Below are 22,748 nucleotides of genomic sequence, written 5' to 3' on the forward strand. Positions count from 1 at the left end.
TTTCAGACCTCTTTGTAAGATGCTTTGGTCAGTTCCACATAATGACATGGTGAATGTCTAGTGTTAACCCTTTATAAAATAAGTAAAGACCGGCTTATGAATTACATATGAGAATAAATGAATAATATATTGCTGGTAAGATTAATAATCGATATTGGTGTTAATGATATGTAACAAAGATATAGTGATGGACTCCTATGGACTTAGAAAATCATGTATTAGGACTTAGGGTAATAGGCAGGGATCCACGAATGGTCAATCATGATAATAGACAGATCAAGAACCAGTCTCATTTCAGCCGGACACATAAATGACAGTAAGCCGGAGCACACACACTGCATCCTCTTGAAATAGTCTGAAAATCAGATGAAACGCGTTGAGCCACGCCTACAGGAAGTCTTCTTGCCAATTCTAAAGAAACCATCTCTCAATCTAGCCTCTCTCTCCAACTACCGCTGTATTTCTCTCCTCCCCTTTGCCTCCAAATTACTTGTGTGATTAGTGTACAAATGTCTGTCTCACTTTCTCTCTTCTCATTTGACTCCTTTGTGGCACCCAGAACCGCCTACTTCTGGGGTAACTAGTACAGCTGCTGTAATACCTGTTTGCTGTGGCCTGGCTGGTATCTTCTGACCACTTACTATGGATCAGGACTTCTGGGTAGCGGGCAGAGCGTTGAGACAGAGACACGGGGTTCAACACAGGACAGCCAGGGAATGGATTAGGATGTAAGCTCTTATTTGTTGGTCACATGATACAACATGTTATAGTCGCAAGCAGAATCTTCAAGCAGTGATGGTTTATTGCTCAAGAGTCCTGACAAGGACTTTTACACACCAGTTTGAGGTACTGGTGATCATCCAGAAGTTAGAGATAGAATGATACATTACATGGTCAAACAGTGCTCTTTTTATACAGTTTTGGACACATAGCCTGGCAGTGGGTAATCCAGCCCCCGGAATAATTTAACATCAGGATGTGATATATTATCCAGACATGGAGTTAACGCAATTTTAAGCTTTAACAAAATTTATTGTGAATGTGTATTTAAACTTTAACAAATCAGTAGACTATTATTCTATTTAATCAATATGACGTAGTGTATTGATTGTAGACATTGTTTGTAGTCTTCCAATGTCCTCCGAGACACTATTGTGCGAAATCTGGTCTGTTGAACCCAGACTTTATCATAAATAGATGACAGATGTTTCTACCTTTGATAAAGTCTGGATTCAACAGACGAAATGCATCAGATATTTTACACTGTGATCGCTGTTTCAGTTATTTGATATTGGATTCATTTTATATTTACACTGGTACCAGTTTTTTCCCTCCAGGATTTATGTTGCCTAATTGATCTAATTGGAACCTGTTACCAATGCTGAAATCAATCTCTACAGTTTTTTGCATGTGAAGACCTACTCACCTTTGCTAATACTAACGTCACTGACAGCGAGGAAACATTCTGCTGTGCTTCTGGGTAATGTTCTCTGACGGTTGTGTACAGAACACCTGGACGGAGTCATAAGCTGGGAGCTGAGAGCTGCAGCATTGGAACCATTGAGACAATTGAGTTATATAATTTATTTCCTATGCAAGTCCTTTGCCAGTGACATTCCACCAAGAACTGGACGTGGAATACCATTAATATACCAGCATTACTTTGATTGCTATATATTTTCCAACTTATGGGTCAATTTGCTGGATATCTTGGAGGGATTTTATTGTTATTTTTATTGTGATTATATCTTTATATGAACTACCATATATTTACTAGTTACATGGACATACTCATCAATTTAGTCCATTTATAGACACTATTTGTGATTTCATTTATACAGCTTTTAGCCCCAGTGTTTTTTAAATGTTTGGTTTCAAATACCAATTTACCAATTTGAGGCCTATGTATTATATTTATTGAGACATTAAAAATATATTTTTTATATATACTATTATCTCTGGTTTTATATATCCTGCTATGGTTTCCTTTGATTTTTCTAGTTAAGGCCACACTTATATATCACTATTCAGTGCTGCTCTTTCTTTTTGGTGTATCAAGCTGAGATTTGCTGTTTTCAGTGATTTTCTTGGGCAAGTTTGAACCTGCTGATGTATGAAAATGATAGTTGATAGTAAATCGCTAGTAAGTGATGTAGTCAAAATCAACATGCTACAAATCGCTGTCCCTACTTTTGGCAATTCTAAGAATACAAGTTGTATGAAGCTGTGATTTTGCAAACTTGCCCAAGATTGCTGTGAAAATCGTCAGAATGAACACACTGCTTTTTATGGGCGAGATTAGCAAACACATTGGGCCTGATTCATTAAGGAAAGTAAGGCAAAAAAATTAGTAGGTTTTCTCCTTGACAAAACCATGTTACAATGCAAGGGGTGCAAATTAGTTTATTATTTTGCACATAAGATATATACCGTCTGCTCTTTCATGTAGCACACAAATACTTGATAGTTTAATTGTACACTGAAATTTAAATTTGATCTAGGACATGCTCTACCTGAATTATAAATCTGTCCTCACATTAAAATTGACCTCCCCTTCCAACCCAACATTGTTTTACCAAGGTTTAAAGTTACTCAATTTTTTTTGCTTTACTTTCCTTAATGAATCAGGCCCATCATCTTTCCACTGATGCGGAATGTTAACATAACAGGAGGCACAATACAAGTTTTAATCATGGGAAATCATGATTTCTTGTTTATAGGAGCAAAACATATTAGTAACTTGTGCCCATGTGTGCTGCCACTTGTACTGCCAGAATTATGTACTTTAAATGATGTCCCCACCTGGAAATATTAGGTGTTTCCACATCAGGGGGCCCAGCACCCCCAATATCACAGAATAGTAGATGGCTGAATTTGTGGGCCCTATGTTCCTCTTGCCAGATCACAATGCAATGGTCACCACTGTACAAGGCCACTGCAAGCCCAGGTGGTGCTCCTCCCTCCGGAGGCGACAACTCACTGCCGCTGCTTCTTACCTTGTTGGGATTGGCATTGTCGCGTCCTCAGACTGAGAGTGCGCCTCTTGGCTGTGACATTATAGACAAGTGTCCCACTCCTAGCGGAACACTGACCTAATTTCTCTTATTTATTTTTAGCTGTTTTTAATTATAATAAATAAGTTTACACTCAGTGGTTTCTGCATTAGATTGTTATTATTTTTTTATGTACTTGCATATAAGGGCAAGCAGCTTCTTTTGCACATATAATAATATTGATAGTCATTTTAACTATATTTTGTTTTGACGGACGTCCTAGAATCCAGGGCTACATTTACACTAAAATCTATGTTTTGAAGCATCCATAAATCTTTACATGCTAATTTAGTAAAACTAACTGAACAATTATACTATCTGAATTATAATATTTACTTTAACAACTGACAACTTTGCTAACAGTAAACCGCAATGATTATCTCTCTACTAGAGTGCAATAGCCTGTGATTAGATGTCATATTTATGGCAAGATACAGACAGTTACATGACTGTAATATCTTATCTTGTGAGTGAAAATATATTTTCCGACAACCAATTAACTGTAAGAGTGCACTTCTGTAATGGAAATACAAAATACACATACATATTACTGTTTTAGGTTTAGAATCACTTTAATACTAAGTCTGCAGAACAGTAACTGGTGATATATTTAAATGAAGTGATAACAGAGTACGTAGTACTAACATTTATCTTAGATCTGTTGACATTGGTTTACGGTTAAGAAACAGTTAAATTTCCTGACGGTTACATGTGATTATGAGTTAGTCTTCCTGATGTCACCTCCTTCCTTACTGGCAGGTGTACTGGAGAAAGAAATGATAAACACCCACAATTACCTAGGAGTTCCTCACCACTTATATAGATGCATGGCAGAGAGTTGTCTTCTCTCTGATACAACTATTTGCTGACAATATGGTGTCTGTCTGGAGATGGCTGCGGGCAAACAGAAAATATTTGATCATCTTTCTTCTTCCACTCTTCCTCCTCCCGCTGCCTCTGGTATTACCAACACCAGTAAGTACATTTTTGACGTACTGTATATAATAACTAAGTGGAGGTGTGTGAAAACAGGTGCTGGGTTATCACAGCCAGCTAACCTTGGAAGGTCCAAAACATATATATATTGTTTGCATAACTCCAGGTATACACATTGCAAAAAGGTGCATTTCATAGGCATAGAAAAACTTCATGCAGAAATACTGAGAAACAGACATTTACAAAAATACATTCAGTGAGGATTAGACACAAAGCAGTGTAAAACGGTGATAATTAAATTAATTTCAGAAGTCAGGTATGTTACAGTCTTATATGGTTTATAAACCAAAATGTAAGTTCACAAATCATGGCTTGTGTTGCAAATATCTTTTGTCCTGTTTAAAGTCACAGAGTTGTCAATAATTTGGTGTTATGCCCCCTAGTGGTTTAAGACAATCTGGCCCCTGGGCTATACGTAAACTATGGGCTCCGACCGACATGCGAGTCTCAGATACATATTAAATGTACATTATGTGATGTAACACACACCTTCTGTCTACCATTCTCCATACAGTGCAGGATAACGAAAGGTAAGAAAGAAAAAATACAAATTTGAAAGAAAAATATGTATACATACATGTATACTGTATATAGTACATACATGTACAGACCACTGCATATATGTGAACACAGACACGTGTAATTATATACTGTACATGCATACCTTTGTATACTGTAAATAAGGTCAAACATACTAATAGATTATATATATACATATATATATATATATATATATATATATATATATATATATATATATATATATATATATATGTATATATATGATCTATCTGTAAATATAGACATTCGGCTAACATGTTTGAAAAATTCAGAGAAGGGAGAGTTTACCTCTTTGTCTGTCTGTAATACCAAGTATACTTGTTCCCAATTGTAAAGCACTATGGAATCTTCTGTCACTATAAATCTCCAAAATACAACTTGTCTCGAAATGCTCTGCTACTTGGGATTACTGGCCTCCTGACGCACAAACTTCTATACCATAAATATATGCATGTATGTGAAGAGTTGTTGAAAGGCAAATCTTATTTCTAATAATCCTGTGCATGCCCATTAATTTGAGAGTGGGGGATGGTTATTAAGAAAAAAATATTGATATTGATACTTCCACTGCAAGATTAGAAACACAATTGTGTGGATCCTAGAGTTCAGCAGTTCAAATCCAGCAAAGGTGTCAACAACCAAACCATGCCATAGTACAGGTATGATCCCAAATGGTGACCACTGTGTGCTAACAACAAGGTTTTGGATGCATGAAACTCCTGGATAAGCAGGTAATTTTTTTAAAGTATCTTTAGACAAGGGCTGGGTTAAAAGGGCCCTGAAACTGAGCTAGGCTGCTCAAAACCATTTCAAATTATCAGGTTACTATGGGGAGTCTCCAGGGCCTCTGGAAGTGGGGTATGATCACATAGTGGACCTGTGAGAAGACGCCAGCTGTCTGCTACTAATTGGCTTTGCAGTCTGCACATTCCTAGAATGGATGGAGACAGAGTCGTCAAAAGTTCTAATTCTCTGTTGGTGACCCTATATGCACCTATTATAATCCATCACTGGTTAGGCCTTACATTCATGAATCACACAAACCTGCCAACTCACATTGTCCAACCAAGTGCCAAGTTGACTTGGACCATGTTCCCTGGAAAAATAAAATGTTAGGATGCTGGGTCCATTTGTAGAAAACATTTAGAAGCAACACTGTGCTGGATTACAGAGCTAAAATACACACTTATTACTGTAACAAAGTTAGTTTTTATAATGAAATTCAACACCTGAGCAGTGGCTCTAGTGAGTGCTTGTCTGAGCAAGGTGGGCAATTATGCAAGGCTGTGATATCCAAGGGGGTACAAATTGTTGGGAATCCACTCAGTGAATTTCCCTTCATCTTTCACTGAGTGACAACCCAATCTAGAGGGACTAAGTGGCAATGGCTCTGGGTACCACCACCTGGGTAGGAACACATGCTCTGTCAATGGACATAAACAAGTGTTTATTAAGACAGGATGATGTTTATCAACAAGCTAATAAAATGTCCACTTAACTAAAACAGGCCTTAGAATAAGCACAAACACAATTGGTCTGCAAACCAAAACTGTTTCCACTACTCGAGCTAAGACAGCTCCTCACAAATCTACAACCAAGTGGCAGCAGTCAGTCCCAGAGGTCTTCCTGCTTTTGGCAGGTTCACACACTCACAAGCAAGACTTCAACTGGACATCGGACACCGTCTGTGTTCCCACATGAATGTTACTCAGAAAATTGTCTCCTTCCACCAATTAACTAGGCCATGTGTAAAACATGATCCTCAGCCAGCACCAAACAGGACAGGATCCTCCTCCTTCCCCTAGCTTTAATATACCACCTGGAATTCTCACCCTGTGGCTTTCTGGATGCAATATTCGACTTCCACATGATAAAATTCCTATTGAATTCATGAGGCAATGGCTCTTGATGTATGTTACTGCCTTGTTCACCGTTGACTTGTCTCCACTGAGCCAGACAGCTGGTCCAAGGACAAAATACCTACAAGAGAGAGGGTACCATGGCCAGAGAAGACCTGTAAAGTGTTTGTCCTAAGCTATCTGTAACTTTAACCCTTGTAGCTTTTTATCTCACTGTTTACACCAAAAGTTCCCGGCTAAATATGCATCGTTCATATTAATTACTGAGGCTGTACAAACATGGAACGCTCATTTTTAAAAACATGAAGTGAACTGGAAAAAGAACTTTACGGTGCCAACATTTAAGAATCTACTGGTGCAATAGAACTTTGTTTCTGTCTGGCTGAAAGGAGGTACCAGAGGGGCTAAAATTTATTTGGAAAGGCCCAGGGGTACAGTATACGGGTCGCATCCTGTAATTTAAATGGGACGCATTTTGGAACTGTGTGTTGCACTTTATGCAAAGTAGTGTGCTTCTAGGTGCACTCATTATGTGATAAAGAGTTTCACACACTTTTGTTTTATAAATAAGTAATAAATATAGTCCGCACACTCATGAGTATATGTAAGTCATAGCTAAGGATAAACTGAGAAGTATTGCATGAGAAAAACAAAAACAGATTTATTTAAAAGGGGATGGTGTTTAAGTGGTAGGAGGTTGGACTCTGATATCTCTTTTATGTTTTAGCACAGAGCTTCTTAAGATTTTTGAGCATCTGCATACTCCTTGGTGCACTTCTATTTTGTGAAGGTGACTCCTAAGCAGTACTCTACCTGTGCAAAACTGGTGCAAACAAAAGGACTTTCAGAATGCTTTTCATAAATGACTTCCTATGTTGACTGATCAGAGAAAATAGAAAACTGTATTTCCAATTAGTGGTATTCACATAAAAATGAGGTCAGAAACAGTCTGTAGTCCTTTCATGGGAAAAAGGCATTTTCAAAGCAAAGCTGTATTGCCCATTGAAACAATTATAGTAATGCTCATAAATGCTTATATAAAATATGTAACCAACTTTTTTGGATAATGCACTCCCTACTGTGAATTATATAGCAAGCAGAAGTTACCAAGAAGTTTTCTGATCCTAAGAGTTCTTTTATAGAGGTCACAAAAATCAGAGGTGACTTCTAATATCCATACATTGCAGTATTATGAGCTACTATTAATTTGTGGATATTAGAAGTTACCTAATTGTGTTTTGCTGAGTTTTGCTAATTAACACTCAAATGATAAAATCAGAACTCACTGATTAGAACATCTGACATAAGAACTCATTGCTTATACAGATATAGTTTACATAACTAAACATATATATTAGCATCACTTGTATTTGAAAATCTTACCACCTTATTCACCTCCAGCAGATCATTAAACATCCCATAACAAATTAAACAATTAGTGGACGGAACACCAGAATAAGGCATTTAATTTTGACAGTTTAGCCACAACTTTATGTTGTTGCAGTCTGTCACAACTTAAAGGTCTGTTTATTAATAGATGAAAAGCCCTAAATCCAGCAAAATACTTTTTTTTATATATTTTCCTTTTTTGTTTTAATAAATAAATAATTTTTATTTTTATTTTTATTGAATCTGGAACTGGAAGAACAACTCCACTTCCACTGTGAATGACCAATATTAATAAATAGACCCCTATATTTTATAAGGTAATAACTTCAAAGAACACATTCTGGACCACTGAAATGTCTCAATTTCTTCAGGAATTATTGTACTATAATTGAGCCAGTACTAAACTCAACATTCACAAACAGGAACCCTTAAACAAAGTAATACACCTTGTGTTCTCACATAAGTACTCTTTGCACTATGCAACCTGGAAATTAAATAGTTAACCATGAAAAAAAAAACATACTTTAATCTATGTTTGAACTAAATAGTATATGTATGGATAACAAGAATATAATGTAAAACTGTAGTTTCCTTTAATACCGACAGTGCATTGGTCATGAGTAACAATATTTAGGAATTGGTTTCCATCATTCATTTTTGCTCTAGACTACTGAAAAATACTGTTTTTAAAAAACTATTTTTTGTCACTGTAGAGGGCTGAAAAATGTATGGCCGTGGGAAGCATGGGCTGAAACAAAAGAGGTTCTGTACAATATAGAGAACCCATTAAAATACTGGGAAGTTGTCAGAAGGTTCAAATATAGTATCACGAATGCCCAGCCTGTCCCAGATACAGCAATCTAAACAGTTGGCCGTGACTGGCGTCACTTTAGTCACTTAGCAATGAATATACCTTTTCTGCCACCACAAAGGATTTAATATTTCATCCTTACGTTCACCAGAACCACTTATTAATGTTTCACACTTAAATCACATACACATGTAGCATGAGCCTCCCTGGGCTTCGTAAGTTCACAAAGAATCACTGAGAATACACTAGATTAAATTTATTTAATCTGAAAAATGTTTCCAAGGCTTAATTACAAAAATGAATAACAAGACATACAATATGATGCACAAATGAGTTTTAGAAAATAAAATAGGAAGTAAAATCAGAGTCAATACTTACTAGTTAAGACCTGGTGTGTGAGGGAACACAATTGAGAAACATGACACATTTCAGTCTTGATAGACCCCCTCATGAAAATTCACCATGTAATGTCTAAAGCAGAAGATTTTAAACCCTTCTTACAGGCTCTTCACCCCCACCTTAGGAATTACATTTTCAATTAAGTCAGATTGATTCCCAAAATGAGCAGAGCTTTCTGAAGTAAATTATCTATCACTAAGATATATGTTTGAGCACCTCAGAGAATCTCTCACCTCTGCTCTGCTTGAGTGGCTAGATGGTTTACAACTTTGGGGCTTCAAAATCCCCCAAGATCCTTATCTATCCCGAGCCTAGTTTCAAAAGATCAATTACACTTGCATAAGTTCAAACTCATGTCATCTAGCAAAGCACATGATGATATTAAATTACAAGGTTACAGAAAATATTCACATTCTCATACATGGATTCAACAGAAAATAACAATCAGTCATTAGATATTCTGCATAATTGTTACATATAGTTTCCCACATAAAAGTGTATGGTTTCAAGGCTCACTAAGTCTACCGGTTCACTATATAATTTTATGAGAATACAATGATAGTTGCAAAATCAAAACATGGTGCACTTTTAATTCACTATTATTCTCTAAGGCACACAGAAGGCATATCGGGCCTGAGTCATTACGGAGAGCAAAGCATAAAAAAGGAGTAACTTTGCACCTGGGCAAAAACAATGTTGCATTGGAGGGGGAGGTAAATTTAAAATGTGGGGGCAGATTTATAGTTGGATAGGGCATGTCCTAGATCAACTTTAAATTTCAGTGTAAAAATAAAACTATCAAGTATTTAGTTTATCTTTTTGTATATAAGTTACATTCTGGCTGTTTTTTTTCATCTAAATACACAATTTGTACACCTTACATTGTAACATGGTTTGTCCCAGAGAACATTTACTCCTTTTTTGCCTTACTTTCCTTAATGACTCAGGCCCATCATATCTAAATAGTATAATTTCACAATTACATTATACAAATGAAAACTTTATAGCACTGTATTTCTGGGGCTACAGCTTAAATAGCAACATGGCAAAAATATTTTTTTTAATTTATATGTTAAAAATAGTAAATTATTTAATCCTTGTTCTCTTAAATGTAATCTTGTAGTATCTCACTCATGCCTCCCACGTCATAGTTTTATTAATATATTGTGTTGCTGTAGAATTTCTATTGATTCTATAGTCATTGTATAATTACCACGCAGTAAGATACTGATAATTTGTAAACAGCATTAGTTATCAGTGGTCAGTATGCTGTGTTTCATAGATTAATGGAAGACTGCTAATTACAGATATTCTTAGACTATTATCTGATGTGTAATTACTGTATCAAACTAGCATCCAGCCAAAGTCTCTATTATATGCAAAATCCATAAGTTGACTGCGCACTGCGGATTCAGAGCTATAAATCTTGGGTATTTTACAAATACAGGAACATTTTTGAAAGCTAATGCAACTCTTTTAAATTAACCTAACAAAAAAAACAATATGCCAGCCAGGAGGATGTACTGCAGACACAATTTTAAGATTGTGACAAAGGTCCCTTTGGCTAGTTTAGGGTTTCTGAATTAAATTCTGATCTGAATTGCAGGAAGACCATTTAGAAATTGGAAAATATGTTCAGTATGTTGGTTGAACAAATTATACAAGAAAGTTAAGACACAAAACAACAAAGTAAAAAATAACACATTCAAATATTTATTCTTATATATGACACCCCCAACCTCAAAACATCTTTTTAGATTCCTTTTCTTTTTAAAACAAGTATACAGCATTTAAAAAATTGATTAATTGAGAATTTAACTTGTGTCCCAAATAAGTTGGCCCACAATCCAAATCATGAATTGGCCCAATTTTATCAAGAATATTTGTCAGGTCTTGTTTGTCTCAATTAATTTTTTTATTGAATTAGCTAATTGGTGTAAATTAACCTTTTACATTAATTAATTAATTTCAACTAGGTTAATTCAGTCAAAAAGTGGAAAATGTCAAATCATACCAATGTCCCTGGGTCATGTTGATTGATCGTAAAATGCATACAATACATACTAGACAGTAATATACATATACATTTCTGGGCAATTGTGATATAATGCCTCATTAGTACTTGCACCTGCTTTTCTTTTATTTAAGAGACATGTTCTCAGCCATCTTTGTCCATGTAAGACATTAGTACTGTGCTTTAGTTGTAAGCATTCTGTTGACCATTGTCACTTTGTTGGTGAACTACTCTGTTTTCTCTGACATTTGATCACAGCTTGGGATCTCGATTTTTCTACATTCTCCAGGCTCATTACTTGGACTAGTGTGTTCAGATATTATACCGTATGGATCTACATCCTTGATCACTGGACAGGACACCAATTCCAGATCCCCATTATCTTTCCTTCTCCAGTTTTTTAACACCGGCTGATATGTTCAGATATTCTACTGTCTGGATCTAGATTTTGACTCATCGTAAAAGACACAATGACCAGGTCTAGATCAGTTTAGTCCATATCAGTGCCTGGCAGTTCTTACTATCATTTGTAATGAGCAGTGTTATATTGGGCAATAACTTAAGTCATTCAGGAGAGGACACTGTAGAAAATCCAAACTTCATTTTTGTGTGTGTGTGTAATTTCTTTTTATTGAAAGAGTGGAGGGATACTGAGAGCGGATGAAACATCTTACAATGGCAAAGTCAAATGAGAACATAACAGTCCATCATTCAATGCAAACTTCAAATTTAAAATAGCTCCTATGAGGAGCCCATGGCCTCCAAAGATCCCAAACTGTAAAAAGGACAGCTGATTTTGTAGACTACACAATAACATATATCTTAGTTAAATAAAAAGACAAGTCAGGCTTTCTTTAATTGATTACTATTCAATTTGGCTGCAGAGCAGCTCTGCCCAACCAGCTGCATTGCCTGTTTATTTAACCATCAGAGAGCTGGATAAACCATTTTTGTGTATAGACTGTTAGGAATAATCTGTCGTCACATGTGTTAATCAAAGTAGATAACATCATAACAAATTTTTCTGTTCAACTGTACATCTGTTCATAAAAAATTATCTTCAATTCACAGGCTTCAGGCACGTGCTAAAGCAGACAGTTTACATGCTCATGCATCGCTGTTTACACATTCATAAAAAGGGCAACATTAACATTAATGTAGCTACTTTAAAAATGGTCATGACATTGCACATATGATTTTAAAATACACATTTTTGTCGTATTCCCTAGAATGCATTGATACAATTGTGTGCTAGGGAATGAATACTGAAAATAATTAACTTTGTGCCTAATTTTTATGCACTTTATAAGATAGATACAAATTCAGATAAATTGCTTTGATGTTTTAGCTGCATTTTAAGAAGTCAGCTAGAAATATATTGACTCAATAACCTTGATTTTAATGTACACACCTATTTTTTGGTTGACTTTATTTTTAACACATATTAAAGGACAAGACCAGCTCAAGGGGAGCTTTTGTTAATTAACTATGCCCCCCCCCCCCATGTACAGCAAATAAGGGAGGATCCTTCTATTAGCCGTAGCATAATGCCGCTTGTGTAACAACTCTCTGGGGCATATTCAATTAGCTTTTTGATTCGCGGTAACGCGCGTTGCCGCGAAAAGTGCGCGTTCTTGCGGGTATTACGGTACCGCATTAACGCGGATTTTCGTTCGCAACCCTATGGGCTGCGAACGAAAATCCACGTTATTGCGGTACCGTGTATTACGTTTCGCGGCTGTTCCGGCGCGTTACCGCGAATCCAAAAGCTAATTGAATATGCCCCTCTGTGTTTGAAAACGTCCAGCTCTACAATAATGCCAGCAAAACTTTGCAAGGACTCCCATGTACATGTACATGATTGCAGCTTCTGATTGATCCTCCTGCACATCCCAACCCCTCCACAGCGTTACACAACCCCAGTTTTCAGCCGGACGTGTCAGACGAACCATAGAACCCCTGGAGAAATGGCTGCGTGAGACTCTGGACTCTGAGGAGGAAAAGGAGCAGATTAGTAAACATTAGCATGGGCAGCTTTAATGGGACCTGCATCTTGCATACCTTCCAACCCTGCCTCTTCTTCAATCAGTGAAGGAGGTGTGACCCATCACAATGGGGGGCGGATGACCACGTCACAATGGGGGCATGGCCACACCCATGGGGGAGAATCTAGCACTTTTAAAATGCTAGTCTGCCCTGTACTTTTCTCCCCGTTACTCCAAACAGCTTCATTACCGTGCGCACCCAGCCACCACTGGTCTGACATGCAAAGCAGCAATGAACAGACAATACCACCCAAGTTTCCTACCAACGGGACAAAGCTGTTCTGAATGTGATGGCGGGACAGAGCCTTTAAATCTGCTGGGTTCCATAGTAGCCACATGGGTTGCTATTGTAGTAATTATGCTACTGAACAGGGCTCCATGCAAGCTCTGTGTTGTTGATTTTAATCTATCTGCCCCCATTCCCTTTTCTGAAGCATAGAGCTGGATCACTCTAAATCGTGCTAGATTCTCAATTACCATTTAGACACATGGGGCCTGATTCGTACCGTATTTTTGCTTTAAATTGCTCTGTGCATGCCCAGAAATAAACAGTGTATGGAAGTTATCCTCAAGCGCAAATGACACTTAGAACAGCCTAAGATGTCATTGGTGGAACGGGGAGAGGAAGGGGTGTATGCATGTAGTCAATTATAGTAATATTTTTTTTTTCCTGTGCGTTCTGCTGGGACTTTATATTCCACATATGTATTGTACATATCTTGCAGTGTGTTGTGTCTGTCAGACCAGAGAGTACCTAGACCCGTGTTCAATAAGAGACGCTTCTTCAGATCTGCTTGTAATTGAATACAGATGTGCGTATTCCAGAATTAAGTGTATTTTTTTGTAATATATGTAAAAATACATTCATTTTGCGTTCCTTAATTAATCAGGCTCATGGTGAGAACAATGTGTCATATTGGCTACCTGGTACATTGTTCACTGATGTTTCTGGCATAAGAGAGGTGGTTTGAGTGTAGTACTACAAGTAAAAACCCAGATCATCTCTCCACAGCACCCCTAGTGTTAGAGCATGTGTGTACGTGACATTGACTTGGATTTCTATTATGGTACTCAAAGGAAGATCAGATAAATGTCTAATACAATATACTAAAATTAGCATTTTAAGCATGCAAGCATAATTGTTTTTTAAAAAAACCACTCTGTAAGCATATCTATATGGTGCCATGAACAAAATGGCTTAATCTGTTTGCCTGAGACTTTTGCTTCCCATTGTTCATTTCTAATAACACAAGTAATTCAGAAGTGTTTTCTTAGTATTTTTCCAAATAACAAACTCAGTGGCCTTTAGCTCTTATTGCTGCTTATAAATAAATTAGTCCATTCTCCTTTATGTAAAAGATTACCTGTGTGGACTTTGCATTCTATACAGCTAACTCGTCCTCAATTCAGTGTCACATTTTCACAGCTTCCAAACCACACAAAAGCTATTATGTACAACAGCAACTTTTTACGTATGTTTAGTATTCTACATGGTTTGCTTGTCTTAGTCTAAAGTTTTATCCTATGTGTTATGCTTTACATCTGAAAGAACTTATTTACATTTGTATTAGTAAATTACTACATAGGCTACCAATAAACCTTATTTATTGTACATAGAAAACATGTTTAATTATTTTTTAATAATTTTTGCCAAGTGTGTGTCTTACAGACTTACTTTTTTTTTACATATATTTTCTTACAAAATACACCTCTTGGGTAAATTCACAACGTAATATGCAAATATTAAAATAGGAAAATCCCCAGGAAGTCTATATCTAAGGAAATAACCCCAGTGAGACAAAGGCCACAATAATTATCATATATCAATAGGATTGCAATAGAATCAAACTTCTGATGCAATATAGACAAATTCATGTGACAAATGATTTGTCTCTATTTCCCTTGCACACTGCATCAGCTTGCAGATACACTTTAAATACAGCAGATATGACTGGAATAAACTCTTGCTTCAGATAGCACTATAACACATCTCAATAGCAATATTACAGTCCTGGTCAGAGGTTTTAATAGCACGGTTTGATGTCTCATGTTTTCATTTAATAACTGAAACTTAGCAAAGCAAAATAAACTTATCATATGAGTCCTGCTGACATTTGATGAGCAGTGGCAAGTTAGATCTTTTCCTGTACTGCAAAGATGCTTCTTTCTGGGCCAGCACTTATCCTGTCAAAACCAAAATGTTGACAGGGTAAATGTCGACAGATTCACATTTTAAACATGTGGATAGAATGAATATGTTGACTGTTACTGTTTGGTGTGCACAGTATGAGTGTCAACATATTCAGCGTCGTAACTGTGACCACCACCGCCTGGTGGGTGTGGAGTAATAGTGATTTAATTAATGTACAAAACATTTTGTCCGTAGGGCATCACACTGTTTTTTGTCTTTTGTTTTTGGATCTACTTCCATTTTATTTTTTTTATTTTTTTACTGTGTTGTCGGCGGTAGTGTCGGCAGCAGCATTGTTGCTTGAGATCTAATGCATTATGTCGACAGACATTGTGACTGTCGACTTTACAACCTTTTGACATTCACAATGTTGACATTTTTAATCCCATCGACCTAATGAAAATGTCATTGTCGACCTTTCGTACTCAACCCCCATGAACTTTCCATTCACAAATCCATAGTTTGCATATCAAAATTAAGTCTTATTATTGAAGATTTTATAGCACATAGATTGATGGAATTCTCCCAATAACATTGGTATTTAATTTTATCACTTGACACGGCAAGAGAAGGAAGGTGACCTGGGTGCCCTGCCAGTCCCAGGCGACACGTCCCCTAAACATTCGAATCATCTCTCTGAAAAGGGCAGGGACCAGAATAGGTGCCGGAGTATGGGGGGAGTGGCGTATGTGCAGCGAAGCCTGAAAGGGTCTTCAATGTGTATGCGCAATCTCTGGCAGGGGGGTGCTGGGCATACAAGTACTGGCACTGCTAGTGTGACCTTGTTTTTGTACTTTATAATATTTATTGGCCTGCACATTTCCTTTAGTAAAATAGATAAACAAAAATAAGCTTACTCACATTGTTTGCTGGCTTGACATGAAAGGAAAGTTAAAGGATTAAGCTCTGCGGACCTTGAAACTGCCTCCAATTAATACATTCTGTACTATTATAGTGATAACAGTAATTTGCTTAGCTGTAACACATAAACAGTTACAAACTTGACAAACAAAGTTACCATCCAGGCAAATAGAAGATACTTAATTTCATTAGCGTTATGCATTTAAGTATATACACATTCAGTATATACATACAATAGTTGTAGATCTGGTTTTGTGCATAACGTTGCAGATGTTCAATTCAACATTTTTGTAACATTTGCTCAAATACAGAATATGTATTGGCTATCAATATGTACGTAATTAATATTTTCTCTTTAAAATATATTATAATCTTAATGATTTAAAACATATATTTTGTATAGCTATTCATGTTGAATATATTAAATGTATGTATAAAATATATTTTTTTTTATAGTTTTAATTAAGTCTCCTTGACATCTATATAAATATGTGGTTTATGTTCAACCTTACCCCTATTAAAATACAACTACAGTTATATTTAAATGTGTAATCCACCGATATTTTTTTAGGTGTTACATGTGCAAAATAGACCCACTCTGCCATTTTTTTTACAATTTAATCTCCATCTTCGGGGTAACAGGGTGAATGCAGTCCTCAATGCTTGCCCCCTGCAGCATCATCTGGCTGACATCAGTAGGTCTGAACTAAGAGCTGTATATACAAGTCAGTTAAACCCTGATGATGTTGGATTTATTACACGAAAGTGGGAACCATGTGTTAGATGTTACTATTGATGTGAGATCCTTGGTTATATACCTGTGTATACATTGTCCAATCAATATAGTACAAGCAAGTTCCTCAGAGTTTTGATGATTTAGTCTCCTGTACATGGTACTAGTTTTCTCTCTACATTCCAGAAAAAAATCAATATAACTATAACCCTATGAAGTGGGATGGAGTTGGGTTTTTCAGGGATACAGACACAGACAAAGGTGAATGATAAGTGTGGGTTTGCAGGTTCTAGGCAATAACATAGATTTGTCCACACAAAGTGGTTGTGAACTTCTTAGCTGAACTGTATGTATTGATTAGTCCAGAAATAAATCTGATCAAGAGAGGACAGGCTCTTATTTTACTACTTATCTAACACACAAGGGTAGATCCAGCTCAAGCAAATGGTGAAGATGGAGCAATAAGCTACAACCTAGTTAATATGTTTGATGATTTCTACTCAGACAGGGAGACTGCCTATTAGATATTCAGGCACCGTAACCACCAGCCCAGACAAGCAGTAGAGACTGTGATGAATGCCACTGACCATGATAGGGTCCCAGTTTGGACCCTGAGATAATAGACATCTACACTGACATATCCCATTTATCGTTAAACAGGAACTCAGACAGTGAATATGTCTAGACTGAGTGGAAAGTCCAGTTTGGCAGGATGGCCCAGATGCTTCTACCTACCTGGGAAGATTCCCCCATCCTATTGTGGTAAACAGATCTGCAGGTGCATCTACTTATACAACAAGAAGACCAAACTCTGCACTAGTTTAGGGTCACATGAATGCCCCTTATGCATGCAGAGATCAACTGCATCAGCCAATATATAGTTATAAAGGTACCTTTTCAGGGCAATAGAGTGAGGTACAGATCCAGGCAGATGTATACACACAGGAGATCAATGATGGCCCATATTATTATTATCACTTATTTGTTAGCGCCACAAGGTATCCGCAGCGCCGCACACAGTACTAACAGTAGACTATACAGGGTGAAACCATACAGAACAATGAACAAAAAGTACCAATACTTCAGAAACTCCGGCTAGTCATATGCAGTAAAGACGGAGCGGAAGAACTGGTATGGAGACAGGAGGGGAGGGGGCCCTGCTCATACGAGCTTACATCCTAAGGGAGGGTAAACAGACCAGGCACAAGAGGAGCCAGTTGAGGCAAGAGGAGAGAAGGGAGGACGCGCTAAAGGGAGGAGATGGGGGTTAAGTAGATGGTTGGTAGGCTTTGAGGAAGAGGTGAGTTTTGAGTGCACGTTTGAAAGAGCACAGAGTAGGAGAGAGACGGATGGAACGAGGGAGATCGTTCCAGAGAAGGGGGGCTGCACGGGAAAAGTCTTGGATTCTGGAGTGGGAAGAAGTGATAAGAGTGGAGGAGAGGCGGCGGTCATTGGCCGAGCGCAGGGAGCGGGCAGGAGTGTGAATGGAGAGGAGGTTAGAGATATAAGGGGCAGTAGAGTTGGAGAGAGCCTTGTAAGTGGTGGTGAGGAGTTTGAAAAGGATTCTGTAGGGGAAGGGGAGCCAGTGTAAGGCAAGGCAGAAAGGGGAGGCAGAGGAGGAGCGGCGTGAGAGGAAGATGAGTCTTGCGGCCGCATTGAGTATAGAGCGGAGGGGGGAGAGACGGGAGTGGGGAAGGCCAGTGAGGAGGAGGTTACAATAATCAAGGCGGGAGATGATGAGTGCGTGGATGACAGTTTTGGTGGCATCCTGAGAGAGAAAAGGACGGATGCGGGCGATGTTGCGTAGTTGGAAGCGACAGGCTTGGGCAAGGGAATGAATGTGGGGGGAATGTGGGGGGCCCATATGGGTTAACTCAGAAATGGCAGACAGAAGAGACTGGTGGTATCAAGATCTCACAGTACCACTTCCAAGGGACAGACCCTATACCTAGATTCATGTGACAGATGCTCTTAAAGGTAACACAATATGTCATTTATCTTCCTACTGTATAACTTTCTGTACAATCACTTGGAATTTACAATACTTTTAGATGGTGGTTTTCAGAAAGTGTGCCGATTCAGCTATTAATATTATTTGTGTGTACTACATAGAACTATATCATTGTAGCATTTACACAAACAATGGAGTTGCAATAGGAATGAGTACCCTGGTTATAAAAGAAAAGGGACAAACATAAGAGCTGAGAAAAGGTTAATATAGTGAGTGTGCATTGTAAACTGTGGGCTCAAGTTATATCATTGCCTGAAGACTTGAGTTTTTATTGAGTGCATATAGAGAAGAAAACCCAAGGAGACTGCAGCACAATAGAAATCCTGGAAGCATTAGTGAGAGGAGGTGATCAGGATATGCAGATTACGTAGAGATAATGGAAGATATGTCAGGAGATACATTACTGAAGCCTTAAGACGAGAATTTTGTAAAGGGCTGATAGTAATAGCATTCTATTCTGATGGTCAAAGTGAAAGTATAAGCTGAGCAGTAAAATTCCTAACAGATTTCAGAGGTGACAACCTGTCCTGACACTGTTGCGATAGTCTACACAGGTTATGATAAGAGTGTGACCACAGGAGAGCAGAAATAGGGTTCCTTTGCATTAGAAAGAGTATCCCTAAAGTCTAGTGTAAGGGATGTTTGTAGTGTATAAAGAATTCTTCAGAATCAGTTTTCATCCAATGTTATGCTGTCCAGAAGTACCTGTTCAACTTTGTATGCCAGGTTTGTTAAAATTCAATAATAAGGACTATTGTATTACACAATAGCACATGTGTTTGTGTCTGTTTAGTATATAGCTAATGCTGCATTAACCTTATTTATACACAATATAATACCATAATGACGGGTCTTATACACAAGAGAATGGAGTTGATTAAGAGGTTCAGAGAATTCTGTGTTGCCTTAAGCCAGCACGCCTGTAAATGTGGCCCAGCACGCCTGTAAATGTGGCCCAGAAGAAGTTTTGGTTGTGGCAAGGGGGCAGCACTGTTAATGGAAAGAAAAAATCCTGCAAAAAAAAGAAAAGAAAATACTTACCTTGCGGTCACGCGGTCACGTCAGCTGGTACTCCGGCTCCCTCCCTTGTCTCCTCCTCCGTGCGGTGCTCGCAGTGAATGCCGTCATCACGTCCAACATCCATTGCGGAGCGCAGCACAGAGGAGTCACCCGCGTGAGAAGAACAATCAGCAGCAGCAGAGAATTGGAGAAAAGAAGAGAAGAGGACAGGAGAACAAGCCGATTAAAAGGTAAGTTAAGGAGGATTTTTTTTATTATTTCAAGGGACGCTGACAAGTGAATAAAAGTCACCTGGTCCTGGAGCATCATGAACCTTATCTCCCTGCTACATACTTCTACTTGTAATACTAATGGGGCATTATATATTAATTATGTAATTATTATGTAATTAGCAAAACAGGTCACAATTTGGGGTCACAGTGATGTATATGTCAGGTACCGCAGGCCTGGTCAGGGCACCCTGATATACAATGCCTGGCTTAAATGCACTTTATTGATATTGCATCGAAACAATACAAAAAGTGATTATAGTATAATAACTAGAGAGGATTTGAAAAAAAAGTGATATATATATATATATATATATATATATATATATATTTATAAATAAATATATATGTATATATATCATCACTTTTTTTCTCATATATATATATATATATATATAAATATATATATGTTAACTATGTTTTCTATGGTTTTTTGGATGATCAGCTATCGTTATTGTTAGTGTATCTTATGTGCGGCCCAAACCAACTTGTCGTCTTCCAATGTGGCCCAGGGAAGCTAAAAGGTTGGACACCCCTGTCTTAAACAGTAAACATTGCAGTGGACACTGACAGGTGTTTAGCCAGACAATGTTTGGTAGGCAAGAATGGTTAATTTGAGAGGATGCCAAGTGATACCAATGGATCACTCATCAGGCGTATTATGTATTACAATAATTTGTGTTAAGCTGTTTGACCAATATCAATGTAAACAATTGGGAAACACCACAATCTGTGCGTCTAAACCAGTGTTTCCCAATTCCAGTCCTCAGGGACCCCTAACAGTGCATGTTTCCATATCTCTTTGCTGGAGCACAGGTGTAATCATTACTAACTGACACATTTTGAAAGATCCACAGGTGGTACTAATTATTTCACATGTGACCTGGAAAACCTGAACTGTTAGGGGTCCCTGAGGACTGGAGTTTGGGAAACATTGGTCTAAACAATACTGATCTCGGAATCCTGGGAGATAGTTCTTCCAATAAAATGATAAACAGCATTTTGAGGAGATGGAAGGCTTCACTTGGGAACAGAGCAACTATGTATGCACCTTTTTAATAAACAGATGCAGAGTGTTTTCAATCTACAACTCTCAGTAAGTAATACATAACAAATACACCCATTAGTTTGGACAGCAAAGAGTAACGCTTTGTACATGCTACAGAAAATTACTGCAGATAGGATTTCTGTAATGATTTTGCCAACGACTGAAAGTCTGGATGAGCATGACGATTTATGTGTGCACTCCTACGTGATTTACCTTCAGATCTGTGCTCTTCATCGGTCATAACCATCTGCTGAAAATATTGTGACTCTGTAAACTCTACAGAGATCTGCCTACACTGCTGGCCGTGAGTGCGTACACACTTCCACATTTGGCCGACATTGCTCCATTGTTGTTTGTGATTTTTAGTCAGTTTATAATAAAATAAAATAAAATTATATGATGTGCTTTGGTACGATAGAACATGACTGTAGCCACGTACAGACTAATGCGATATCGGACCTAACAGTCATTTATCGTGTAATTGGCACGACAATTGGTTTACAAACCTGTAGTGTGTACCCAGCTTAACAACTGCAATTTTTATTTTGTTTTTTGGAACTATGAAATAGCTAGGAGATATAAACATTCAGGTTAGTGAAAATAAACAAGACACTAGTTGACCTAAGCATACTTTTTCAAGGGTACCCTCTGTATCATTCAGGTTAGTGGCCATTCGGATTGAGATAAACAGAACTATAAAACACCATTATTAAAGCTGAGGTCAAGGAAGTTATGAGAAGGTTGTGAACAGTAATCTCAGAACCATTACATTTTACAGAAATGGCAGACAATTATAGTAAGAAATTATTGCTATTGGATTGCGAAGAAAAGGTTGCACAGGAGCAGATAAAATATATAGAGTAATCATAAACTATTCAACTACAATTCAGTTCATCAGTAACGATGCAAACAAATTGAAAAAGATTATATTTCAATACCTAGGAGGGAAATCTTCACTTTGATAACCATATGATACGATTTCCAGTACAAGTGTGGGGCTTATGGTAGATCAAACGATAGATATCATGCATGGTTACTTAACTTATTATTTTGCAACATTTATTTATATAGCATCAGTATATTTTTTTTTTTTTGCAATTGGGAGCAAAGACAGTAGTAAAACAAGGAAAGCTATTAACAGACAATGAGGCAAGAAGGCCGCTATTCATAAGCTTCCAATCTATATGAAAGTAGGGATTTGATAAATGAGGTTAAGTGCCACATATTACATATTGGTCCTGCCAGATTATAAAGTTAAAAGTGCTTAGTGGGTCTGTTTGATCCAGTCATACAGCAATGTTAGCTTGGGGTCAGAAGATTGTTTGAGCATAGGACAAAATGAAGGGCAAAAAGCGCTATATAAATAAATGTTAATAAACAAATTAATACATACAGTTTTTCTTCAGATTAAGGTCCTCATACTTAAATCATTCTTTAATGTGTATGTTACTAATTTGTTTTTGAACGCTTAAATAGATTTAAATTGAC

General features: G+C 37.4%; 1 protein-coding gene across 1 annotated transcript in view; it reads left to right on the forward strand.

The window, feature by feature from the left end:
- Positions 1-3,832: 3,832 nt before the first annotated feature.
- SLC13A2 (solute carrier family 13 member 2) overlaps positions 3,833-22,748 on the forward strand; it is a 39,331-nt gene continuing 20,415 nt past the window's right edge. The window contains exon 1 of the mRNA XM_075196801.1: positions 3,833-4,028. Coding sequence (XP_075052902.1) covers positions 3,927-4,028 — 102 coding nt within the window. The 5' untranslated portion in view covers positions 3,833-3,926. The remainder of the gene's footprint in view (positions 4,029-22,748) is intronic.

The sequence above is a fragment of the Mixophyes fleayi genome, chromosome 2, assembly GCF_038048845.1.
Source record: "Mixophyes fleayi isolate aMixFle1 chromosome 2, aMixFle1.hap1, whole genome shotgun sequence".
NCBI lineage: Eukaryota > Metazoa > Chordata > Amphibia > Anura > Limnodynastidae > Mixophyes > Mixophyes fleayi.